The sequence below is a fragment of the Gopherus evgoodei genome, chromosome 5, assembly GCF_007399415.2.
Source record: "Gopherus evgoodei ecotype Sinaloan lineage chromosome 5, rGopEvg1_v1.p, whole genome shotgun sequence".
Classification (NCBI taxonomy): domain Eukaryota; kingdom Metazoa; phylum Chordata; order Testudines; family Testudinidae; genus Gopherus; species Gopherus evgoodei.
Genome location: NC_044326.1, coordinates 25,365,496 through 25,377,553, shown reverse-complemented (window position 1 = coordinate 25,377,553; position 12,058 = coordinate 25,365,496). Strand labels below are relative to the sequence as shown.

The following is a 12,058-nucleotide window of genomic DNA, read 5'->3' as shown; positions in this document are numbered from 1 at the left end:
AGCCCACACCATCATGATTTGATGATAAAGCTGGATTTTATTGTCCAAGTATTGCTCGTATGTGCTATCTCGCCATCTATGAAAAATGTTCCAATTTCCATAAAAGCTGTTCTTAAAGAATTGCTACCAGAATTTTCCTTTCTGGAATCATGCTCCTCTGTTATATAAGCCCTTGACAGAATTATCCATTCTATGCTCTAGGAAAACACTAGGGAGCTATTTTGTTGGAACAAATTATTTCAGGCAGTGATCGTCATGACAAAAGGCACATTAGTCTGAATTATTGTCATTAGGCCTTGCCCACTTTGGGATCGCACCGACACTAATCACAAACACGGTCAAGTTTGGTTGTAGCTAACAGAGGTCTGTATTATTCTGACCCTAAGGTGATGAGGCCTTAGAGAATTACACGAGAGATCTTGTTTAGAAGATGTCCAAGAAACTAAATTCTGTCAGAGGAGCAGTTATAAAACCTTTCTTTTCTTGACCCCTATGGAAAATCTCCTATGGTGACCCTTCACGGAAACAATCTCATCTAGCCTCCAAAATATACATTGCATGTTTGCACATGGCACTTCACAACAGTCCAAATTTAGACATCAAGTAATATACAATGATGACTACAACAAAGGAAGACCAGGCACAGTGGATTAACAAGGGTTGCAATAATATACCATGTTGTTGTTTCAGTTAGCAATATGCTTAACAGTTCTCTGAGAGCAAGACATATATGAGTGACGTGAGAAGTAGGAGGAAGGCCGGTAAAATGGTGAATGTGTCAGAGCAACAGAGAGGAAGGGAAGGTGGATGGAGTGGACAAGGGTACAGGCAGCAAAAGAAAGACAGAAGGATGGTTCTATAAAAGGAGAATGTGGTGGGGGAACACAGTGAGGGCAGGATGAGCCACCAAAACTGAGCAAAGTCAATCTGAGAGAGTTTTAATATTAACTGGGCTGACTATTGGAGTGGCTCTAGACATTTCACTGCCCCAAGCACGGCGTCATACCGCGGGGCGGCGCTCTGCCGGTCGCCGGTCCCGCGGCTCCGGTGGACCTCCCGCAGGCATGCGGGAGGTCCACTGAAGCCACGGGACCAGCGGACCCTCCGCAGGCAAGCCACTGAGGGCAGCCTGCCTACCGCCCTCCCGGCGACCGGCAGAGTTCCCCCTTCCCCCGCGGCATGCCGCCCCAAGCATGCGCTTGGCGTGCTGGGGCCTGGAGCTGCCCCTGCTGACTATGGGAAGTTGTGATGGCTTCCTCTTTACTGCGAGTGCAAGTGCCAGCTGATTCCAGACACCTGAGGCTTTTTCTTGGCCACCTCCTTGAGGGAGGAGGAGGCTGGGTGCTGAGCATGAAATGGAATCATGTTATGTGGATTTCTTCTAGCAATTAAAGGGAAAACAGAGAAGAGAAATAGGGTACAGTTCAGAGCACGTCAGACGATATAATTTTTCTCTAACTTTATTTAGTGGCAATAAGCTGAAGATAATGCAGTTCAGAGTCCTGCACAGGATGTATTGGAAGTCTGCATGTCTTTATAGTTGTGCCTTATGAGAACTTGGCATTTCCTAAAGTAATTAGACACATTACAAAGACTAGTCCAAAATACAATATAGTATTGGGACTGAGTAAGAATATTATTGATGGGATGTGAGGATAAAAATTGCCCCTGACCTTCAGTTACTTAATGTACATAAGTTCTTGTTATGAAGAACACATTTTTACAATGGTTGTCCATACCACTACCTAGTGTAAAATAAGAGAAAATTTAGACACAAAATAGTAGCAACATGGAGAGACTGATACAGTAGATCAGTAGTTCTCAACCAGGGGTCCAAGGCCTCCTAGTGGGCCTTGAGCAGGTTTCAAGGGGCCTTCAAGCAGGGCCAGCATTAGACTTCCTGGGGCGCAGGGCAGAAAGCTGAAGTCCTACTGCAAGGGGCTGAAGCCCAGGGTCCTGAGCCCCATCACCCAGGGTTGAAGGTGAAGCCTGAGCAATGTAGCTTCATGAGGGCCCCTGTGGCATGGGGCCCCAGGCAACTTCCCTGCTTGCTACACCCCAAAGCTGCCCTTGCTTTTATCTGCAGAAAACCAGTTGTTGCAGCACAGGTGGGCGGTAGAGAGTTTTTTTAGAATGTAGGGGCAGCCTCAGAAAGAAAAAGGTTAAGAACCCCTGCAGTAGATGACAAAGTGAGCCTCTTTTAACAAGTATCTTATATCCTGAGTACATGATGATTCAACACACTTTAAAGCAATATTAATGTTATAGATGAGAAATCTTTTTACCCTACAGTAAATAATTGCTACATGGGTTATGATGCATTAGATGAAATGATGCAGCTCAAATATTCTTATTTATCTTGTTTATCATCTTATGTTTCACTCCCCTTTTTTGAATGTAGGCTTTTCTTTGTTATTTGTTCATTTGCAGTTGGAAAGGCATAACCTGTAGATACAGTCCACCAAGCCCAGATTTTCATAACTGTGTATGAGCAAATACATGTCCAATTTGCACCCACAGTTATTGTGCTTACATGTGCAGTTGTATTAATTACATGTACAAATATCAATATGTTCAAAAATGCCCAGTTCTGAAAATCTGGGCCTTTGCTGCCTTCTGAGTACATGCCAAGGTGTATAATAATATTTCTTTCTTAATTTGCATTTGCTATCCAGACATTTATGTCCCTGTGGCCTAGTGGACATAGTATTTGCATGAGAAAAAATATATTTGAAAAAAGTATATTTTTTGAACATTTTCTCTTTTCTATAAAATCCAGAACCATCTTTTCTAATGAGAAGAGAACAAAAGGCTGCAGAAAATTGCCTGAATTTACTGAATCCTAATCACTGATGTTATACTGTCGTACGAGGCATCCTCTCATAAATCACTTGTGATCTTCCTTGTTTTGTTAACTGCAAAGGATTTATTTATACCAATGGCATCACTATCCTCTCTAGAGTGGGTAAGTGTTTGAAAAGAAAAGACAATTTATAGTTTCACTGAAGGCAGCAAGACCTAGTTTTAGACTTTCCACCTTTTTATAAGCTTCTGATTATTTCAGTCAGTACTGACAAATTTACATTTTACTCATTTCCCACATCTCTGCATGGAGAAATACAACTTTTTAATTGGCCCCACTGCTAGGTGTCAGGTTGATTTAAAGGTGGCCAGCTTATTTCAAAGATTCCTACATGAGGAAATAAAAGCAGATGTCAGACTCAAGACAAACAGGTTGGCCTGCCCATTTCTTTCCCTCCAGGGAGAAGGTTGCTTACCACATTAACATATATGCAAATAACACATTGCCAGAGGTCCTAAAATCTTAGACATGGATGTAACATACCAAATACTGCTTTATTTCCCTCTCTTCTCATCATGTTTCACATAAGAACCAAAATCTCTAACACATTTATCATTATCAGGGCAGTTAAGTTACTGAAGAAAGTCAGTTTTGTGGCTTTACAGAAATGTAAATTGGCATTTTCAAAGGCTGATATGGGATTTAGCTACACAGCTTCTACTGAAACTAATGGGATGTGTCCCAGAAACCTGAGTTGGCTATATTGGCGGCTTGTACAGTTAAAGAAAAACAAGACCCTAAATACTATTATGGTGGGATTTGGCACTCCTGATAAGCCAGACTCCTGAGTTCTTATTAAATGTTACCAGGAGTTCAGGTAAATTAAATAAATAAATAAAAACCCAACCCAAACCCCACAGCCCTATTCCCAAGGCAGGGAACATGGGCTTTACCTCCACTGGCCTAGAATGTGGGATATATACAGCAGAATATTCATTTTCAACTCCTGATCTCCTGCACGGTTGTCCATAGCTAGGCATTACTGACCAGCCCAACTGTACTTTTAAAGATTGTCATTTTACATGTGCTTATGCAGAACAGTTTTTGACAGCTTTTTCCCATTGTATTTTTGCAACAAGGACTTTTGGGGGGCACACTTGTCCCACTTTGAGTGATCTTAGAATATTTTAAACTCAGATTGTTCTTACCAGATGGCACAGACTCCAGGGCCCAAATTAACTATTGGTTGAAGTCAGCAGAATTGCATGCTCCAACACTGAATTAGTCACTTCATGTGAGTCTCACGGGCATTAGACAAACTCCCATAGTAATAACAGAATTATGATGTAACAGGGGTTTCTTTTGGTATTAGGCCAGTTCAGAACTCTAGGAAGAAATCTACATGTGGGATTTTCAAAAGCACTCAGCACTGGCCTAATTCTGCTCCCCCTAACTTAATGGTGCAGCTCTCATTGATTTCAATGGGACCAGATTTAAGCCAACGGTAAGCACTCTTGAAAACTACAATCTACATCTTTATTACAACCATTAAATTGTGGAATTGCATAATGAACATCTTGACACAGAACTGAAGAGATGATTCCCCTTGATATAGACAGGAGTTGTTTTAAGGGACAAATTCAACTTTGGTATAGCCCCACTGACTGCAGAAGAGGTAATGCTCTCTCACAGTGCTCTTAAGGCTCAAGTGAATCATATCTACTATTTATTTTAAAGTATAACAGTCAGAACAAGCACTGAGGATCTATAGTGCACTATGAATATATTTGGAATATTGAGATTTTTTGCAACGTTGCACTTCAAGACATAGCAAACATCTACCTGATATGTTTCTATAGGCTTCGTTTCCATGTTCAGATCCCAAACTTTGACAGTGAGGTAATCCCTTGTTAGCATATATCGGCCACTGTGACTGAATTTAACATCCGACACTGAAGAGATAATTTCTGAAAAAAACGATCTGTTACTGGGGTCTTCCGGTTCTTCAAAAACTGTTTTTTTTAAAAGAGAGAAAAAGAAATTAGAATATCATAAAAATCTCTCTTTACACAATTCTTTATTATGTGCGTCTCTTAAGAAATAATATGGTTAAAGGTACAAATCCATATCCTATAACATGAATGATTTGGCTGTTAATTTCTTCATGATATATTTAAATAAGAATACAAGATTCACATTTTAGAACATGGGCTTTGACAGTTTTGGAGGAAGCAAACGTGATGGCTTAGTTAAACGGACTACAGATTATGTCAGTTTAGAATTGAGTAACAATGATATCTTAGAATTATCATTTATTCTGTGTATTACACTAGTGCTTAGAAGCCCCCGTCATGGACCAGACCCCATTGCTTTAGGTGCTGTATAAACACAACAAAAAAAAGACAGTACCTGCCCTAAAAAGCTTATAATGTGATTAAGTGTGTGTGTGGTGCCTTTCATTCGGCATGATCCCATACTGCATTACAAAATTATACTCATAAGAATCATTTCATCCACCAATGAAGTACAATCACCTCTGTGTTTAAAGACAGCAGCCATTGAAACTCTTTAGGGTAAAGACTATCTTTTTTGTTCTGTTTTTCTATAGCCCTATGAAAAAGCTGAGGACAGGAAATGAAACAAATTTTCCATTTAAAACTGGTGAGGGAAGGTATGTATTAAATGGAAATTAGTCACGATCCTGCAAAATATGACAAGGGATCGTTCATGTCCACAAGAAGTCAACAGAGTTGTGCAAATAACTGACTTTTCAGTTCACCTGCTAAATCAAAAACTAAAACTGAACTGTATCAGAGGGGTAGCCGTGTTAGTCTGGATCTGTAAAAGCAGCAAAGAATCCTGTGGCACCTTATAGACTAACAGACGTTTTGGAGCATGAGCTTTCGTGGGTGAATACCCACTTCGTCAGATGCATGTAGTGGAAATTTCCAGGGGTAGGTATATATATGCAGATAAATCTCTAGCTTGCCTGCATATATATCTAGCTTACCTCTAGCTTGCTTGCATATATATATCTGCCCCTGGAAATTTCCACTACATGCATCTGACGAAGTGGATATTCACCCACGAAAGCTCATGCTCCAAAACATCTGTTAGTCTATAAGGTGCCACAGGATTCTTTGCTGCTAAAACTGAACTGTTTTGGGTCAACCCAAAATTATTTTTAATTTTTTGGCAAACCAAAAAGTAAAAGGAAAAAAATGTTTTGGGTAAATCAAATGAAACAAAATGTTTTATTTCATTTGACCAATTTTAACTTTTTTTTGAAATTCCAGCAACTTTCAAAACTAAGTTATTTCAAATAAAAAATTGAAATGTTTTATTTCAAAAATGTCAAACAATTTTTTTTGACTGAAACAATCTTGTGAATTTGACATACTTTCGCAAAATGTTTTGGTTGACTCAAATCTGCACATTGGCAAAAAAAAAGGTTTATCCAAAAACACTTCCCAACGCTAGTCAAGAACTTCATTATATGTAATATCTCTAGAAGCAGAGGGCCCACATGATATGATGGGATCAACTGGTTCAGTAGTGACACAGTTAGTGAATCACCATTGCTATTCTTACACCCTGTTTGTCCTGGGAGGGCTTCCACCCCATTACTGACCAGCTGCAACCCTGCTTACACTGGGAGATGTATATATTATTAATGATTTTTTTTCTTATGAAAAAAGTCGTCTGCATCCTCTGCCAAGGCATTTGGTGTGCTGTACAATATAATAAAACATTAATTATGGCTGAGATTTTCAAAGGTGCCTAAGGGAGGGAGGTATTCAACACTTATGAAAATGGCCTCTCTGAAAAATTCTGACCTAAAAGGAAGAGTTAAAATTAGTTAAATATAGTATACGCTACAGTGTACAACAACAGTAATAATGCACTCAGGCCTTTAATCTGACACAGTAAGGGGAGGGATAGCTCAGTGGTTTGAGCATCAGGTTGCTAAATCCAGGGTTGTGAGCTCCAGCCTTGAGGGGATCATTTAGGGATCTGGGGCAAAAATCTGTGTGGGGATTGGTCCAGCTTTGAGCAGGAAGTTGGATTAGATGACTTCCTTAGGTCCCTTCCAACCCTGATATTCTATGAAGAGTTCAACATTATTTTTCAAAAGGAGAATTATCATCCCTATTTCACAGATGCAAAAACTGAAGACCTGCAGCTAACAATAAAAGATATCAGGTATATTTCAGACATCAACATGAAATATAAGTATTAATTAATGTTGTAACATGGGACCAACAGGCCTCAGGTCTATAAGACAATAGCTTAGCGAAACTGAGGCCTAAGGCCTAGAGACTTGACAGGAGCAACTACCCAGTAAGTGATCCTAGATCATAAGTTGCCACAAGATAGCAATGACTGTATATCACAAGATGTTATAATACAGAATACTGCATTAAGCAAGTGTTGCTAAACTGCTGATATTTAGGAAACATATATTGCAATGTACCAGTTAAAGCCGGTTAGAATATTGTGGAGATTTTTGCAAACATAGGAAATCAGCAATGTGCCAACCACAAGTTGTTATAGTGACTGAGTGACATAAAGGTTAATGAGTACAAGGAGAACTAATAGCCCAAGCACCCATCAGGGTCAGGAAGAGACCTTGGGTCTCCTGACTCCTAGCCCCTTTTGCTAACCACTTAACCATACTTTTTCTGTATGTTAAGTTCACAGTCTGAGGTGAGATGTCTGCAAGCAAAATAATTAAAATGCATTTATGTGTGATTGCTTTTTGTAGTCCACCAAGAATTTACTTCTCAACAAAATTCAAAGGATCTAAGTTACAGCTTCGGAGAATCAAAATAATGTCACGCTGAAAAATGAGAGAACTGATTGTCTGTGGGTTAGCTCAGAAAATGATGGGCAACTTCATTTGCGGATGGTGCGTCAAATGCAGCCATGCTTGCACATGAGAATAGACTCTCTATATTTAAACATATACACCAAATCTAAATGATAATTAACTACATCAAAAGAAAGAAAGAAAAAACTTTTCAGCCTGAGAGTAAATGAACACCTTTAAAAAGCTCTGTGAAAATGTGCGGAGACATTCAGTAAGGTAGATATTTTGTAATTATCCTGTCAAGTTTTCAATAGAAGTCTGATGAGCACAAAGCAATTATCATCTCTCACACCTCTTCCCTTTAATCTGTCCAAACCATGTATTGTGAATGGCAGGAATTTCATCCTCCTAATTATGATGTAAAGTTGTTATTAGAACCAGGAAAGAAGAAAGCCACTAAAATGCTCTTTCATTTATGGCAATGATGAGTTTTCTCCGTTTCTCAGCTTAAAAGCTCTACAGTTCTGGCTGAGTTCTGCTAATGATTTCAATAGGAGTTAGATAGAACTGGTGTGCTCTCTATTTTATGACATAGTCATAATGGTCATGTACAATAGTGGCCCATATTTGTGAAATGCACAGGGTTCTCTCATCATCTGTTTTCCTATATTTACTACAGTAAATACCTTGAATACTACAAATCATAAGGTTATTTATCTGTGAATATTGATTTAGGTATTAAAGTCAAGGTTCACTACCTTTTTTAAAAGGTATTTTCTTTCTTTATATGAGAGAAAATGGATTTGAGTAGCCCTGATCTGCCGTAAGCAACTCCTTTAAGCAGAGTAGCTAGCCCCAGGAAGATCACCTCAGTGCAGGGAGCATCTTTGGGTGGTTTTGTGACCTCTATAAAACCCTTGTGTGCAGCAGATATGAGAGACCTGGTAGGGGAAAGGGGAGTAGCTAGGGCACCCCAACACACTGAGCATCTCTGCCTGCTATATTAGTTTGCTGGAATCAATATCATCAGTGTAAGGTAAAGCGGCCTTTGGTCTTCTCTAGTTCACATTGGGAGACCAGTACTGTAGAGCACACAGTAGCCTAGGATCAAGAGAGTGCAAAGTTGCCTTAATTTTATTTAGCAAGAGAAGTCTCATTAAACTGGGATCTGGAAACAGAGTTTTGCTGAAAGCTGCTTAAAAACTAAGTTACAATTCTCTAGCAATTACTAAACAACTTTGATAACTTCTGTCTACCTTCAGTTATGAAAAAATGGATTTCATACTCCAAATGCAATTGTCCCTTCTCAACGTTAATTAGATCAAAATGCTAAAGCTAATTGTCCAATTGCAAACCATTGCACAAGCTGATGAACACATCATCAGTAATCGTGTGTCATCTGAATTTTCATTTAATAGTAGCTAGATTTAAATATGGTCTTGATGGTAGAGGCAGTGCTATCATTAGCTATGAATTTATCTGATGCAGTTACATTGATATGCTGTAACTTGTGTGAAACAAATATTTTACAAAAGTTTGATTTCCTAACTTTGTGACTCTGTAGGTTTAAACTCAATAACTTCCCACTTCTTTCTGTTGTTTCCACCCTACTAATCTCACTGCCTGACGCAATGGAGAGGACCATATGCAGGACAAGTAGGGAAAACAGCATGTACAAGGGAGATCAGTGGCTTTGTGGAATAATCCCCAATCTGTCAGGCTCTGCAGCTTATAAGAGAGCTGCTTTCTGAAAATGATACAGAATGACAGAGAAAGTTACTTTCTTCTAACACTGCCCAAGGACTTTATTAGAATAAACAAAGATCATTAGCCTTTAAATTTTGCTTCACTGCATAACTTCCACCTTGAAGCTCTTCTAGCTCCCGCTCCAATCTCCCTGGCTTCTTACTACAGATTTAAAAACAGTACCTATTTTCACAGAAAAATGTCTGCATGCAGAAAGGGGAAAGATTGGGTTGATGGATGTGCTCCATAATATTGCTCCCCTAAAGTCTGTAGACAATTTGCAGCCTAAAATCATATTGCTGCCTTCTAAGAAAAATCTGAAGGAAACTCCATGAGTTGAAATCCAGATTACTTTGCCTTTCCATTGGTTACTTAATGTAGGGGAGGAAGAGACAATACAGGTCAATGTGTGTAACATAATGCCTCTGTAGCTTGCCTTTCCACCTGTCATAAACAGATGGTTAAGGGTTAATGTCTCTTTTACCTGAAAGGGTTAAGAAGCTCCGTAACCTGGCTGATACCTGACCAGAGGACCAATAGGGGGACAAGATACTTTCAAATCTTGGTGGAGGGAAGTCTTTGTTTGTGCTTTTTGTTTTGGGGATGGTTCACTCTTGGGGCTAAGAGGGACCAGACGTACACCCAGGCTTTCTCAATCTTTCTGAATCAGTCTTCCCTGTTTCAAAATTGTAAGTAATAGCCAGGCAAGACGGATTAGTCTTATGTTTGTTTTCTTAACTTGTAAATGTGTCTTTTTGCTGGAAGGATTTTTACCTCTGTTTGCTGTAACTTTGAATCTAAGGCTAGAGGGGGGAGTCCCTCTGGTCTGTATGAATCTGAATACCCTGTAAAGCATGTTCCATCCTGATTTTACAGAGATAACTTTTACTTTTTTTCCCCTTTCTTTAATTGGAAGCTTTCTTTTTAAGAACCTGATTGACTTTTCTTTGTTTTAAAATCCAAGGGATTGAGTCTGAACTCACCAGGGATTGGTAGGGGGAAAGAAGAGGGGGATGGTTAATTCCTCCTTGTTTTAAGATCCAAGGAGTTTGGATCGGTATGAAGCCTCTCAAGGCAACCCAGGGAGGAGAAAGTCTGGGGGGAAAAGGAGGGGGATGGTTAATTTCTCCTTGTTTTAAGACCCAAAGGGTTTGGGTCTGGGTTCCGCAGGGAAGGTTTTGGGGGAACAGAAAGTGTGCCAGACACTAAATTCTGGCTGGTGGCAGCGTACCAGATTTAAGCTAGTAATTAAGCTTAAAAGTGTTCATGCAGGTCCCCACTTTTTGTACCCTAAAGTTCAAAGTGGGGGAAAAACCTTGACACCACCGTTTAAACTTGGGCCTGATTTTGCAATTCCTTACTCACATGTTGGTGGGCTTACTCATATGAATAGGGACAGCCTGTGCTGGCAGCATTTGCAGGATCAAAGCCTACAGAGGCAGCAGTTTTGTCGACAATACACATTGTCATTCAGTCAGACTGATACTCATTTTGAATGCAATATCACGGCTAGGTTGATAACATTTACTTTATCAAGACAATTTTAAATACAGACAATCATCATTAGTTACATGATCACATACTATTTCTTAAACTGTATAATATATGACAAGTTTTTTCCCCCTACATCCTTGTAAGACGCTGTGACAGTGTACCCCATAAGGCTTTATGGGGTGGAGGTGCTCATAAATGTATGTATGATGTAACTGGAATAGGATTTTGCTACATATGCCATGTAACATATCTATGTAAAGGTTATGATCTACTGGTTATGTTCATCCTAGTTGTGTGCAGGCACCATTTGTGTGTTCAGAGTTATGAACATTGGCTGTATAATTGCTTGATTTCTAAGTAGCTTTAGTTAAAACATTTGGTCACTTCTTGGGAAAGGAATGTGCAAATTAAGTGCTCAGTCCAGAAGCACTTAACAGACAAAAGAGCTTGGAAGGCTCCAAACCACATAAGAAGTCTTCCTGGAGACATACAAGATACCATGTGGAAATTTGCTTCTGCCTGTAAAGACTGAGTCATGCTTGGACATGTGACTTGCCCAGGTGACTCTAGAACTCTGTCTTGGAGCTGGACTTTGCATAGGAGTGAGGAAGGGGGTCTCTACCCACAAGAGAAAGTCTATTTAAACCTGTGAGAGACCCCTCCATTTGGTTTTCAGCTGGCTAAAAAAGGAACCTCTTCATCCCCCCCTCCCCCCCAGGACACTTTAAGGAAACTGGAACACAGGACAGTAACTACAGGGGGTGAGAGTGATTGCTGGACCCAGGCTAAAAGGAGATTAGCCTGTAAAAAGGGAGCATTCTGGAACTGGTGAGGCTCTTATCTCTATTCAGTTTGATTAGACATAGATTTGCACATTTTATTTTATTTTGCTTGGTAAACTTACTTTGTTCTGTCTGTTACTACTTGGAACCACTTAAATCCTACTTCCTGTATTTAATAAAATCACTTTTTACTTATTAATTAACTCAGAGTATGTATTAATACCTGGGGGAGCAAACAACTGTGCATATCTCTCTATCAGTGTTATAGAAGGCGAACAAATTGTCTTTAGCTGTTTTCAGGTAAACCTGCAGCCTTGGGGCAGGTAATTCAGACTCTAGGTCTTTGCTGAAGTAGACAAGGGTGTCTGGCTCAGCAAGACAGGGTGCTGAAGTCCTGAGCTGGCAGCGAAAACAGGGATAGAA

At 39.7% G+C, this 12,058-nt stretch overlaps 1 protein-coding gene across 6 annotated transcripts in view; it reads right to left on the bottom strand.

Annotated features, from left to right (window-relative positions):
- Positions 1-12,058, bottom strand: part of PPP2R2C (protein phosphatase 2 regulatory subunit Bgamma) — a 292,304-nt gene that overhangs the window by 20,268 nt on the left and 259,978 nt on the right. For 5 of the 6 annotated variants that reach the window (XM_030563251.1, XM_030563255.1, XM_030563252.1 and 2 more), the window contains one exon: positions 4,646-4,815. In XM_030563251.1, coding sequence (XP_030419111.1) covers positions 4,646-4,815 — 170 coding nt within the window. The remainder of the gene's footprint in view (positions 1-4,645; positions 4,816-12,058) is intronic. The other variant, XM_030563253.1, reaches the window with a different exon arrangement.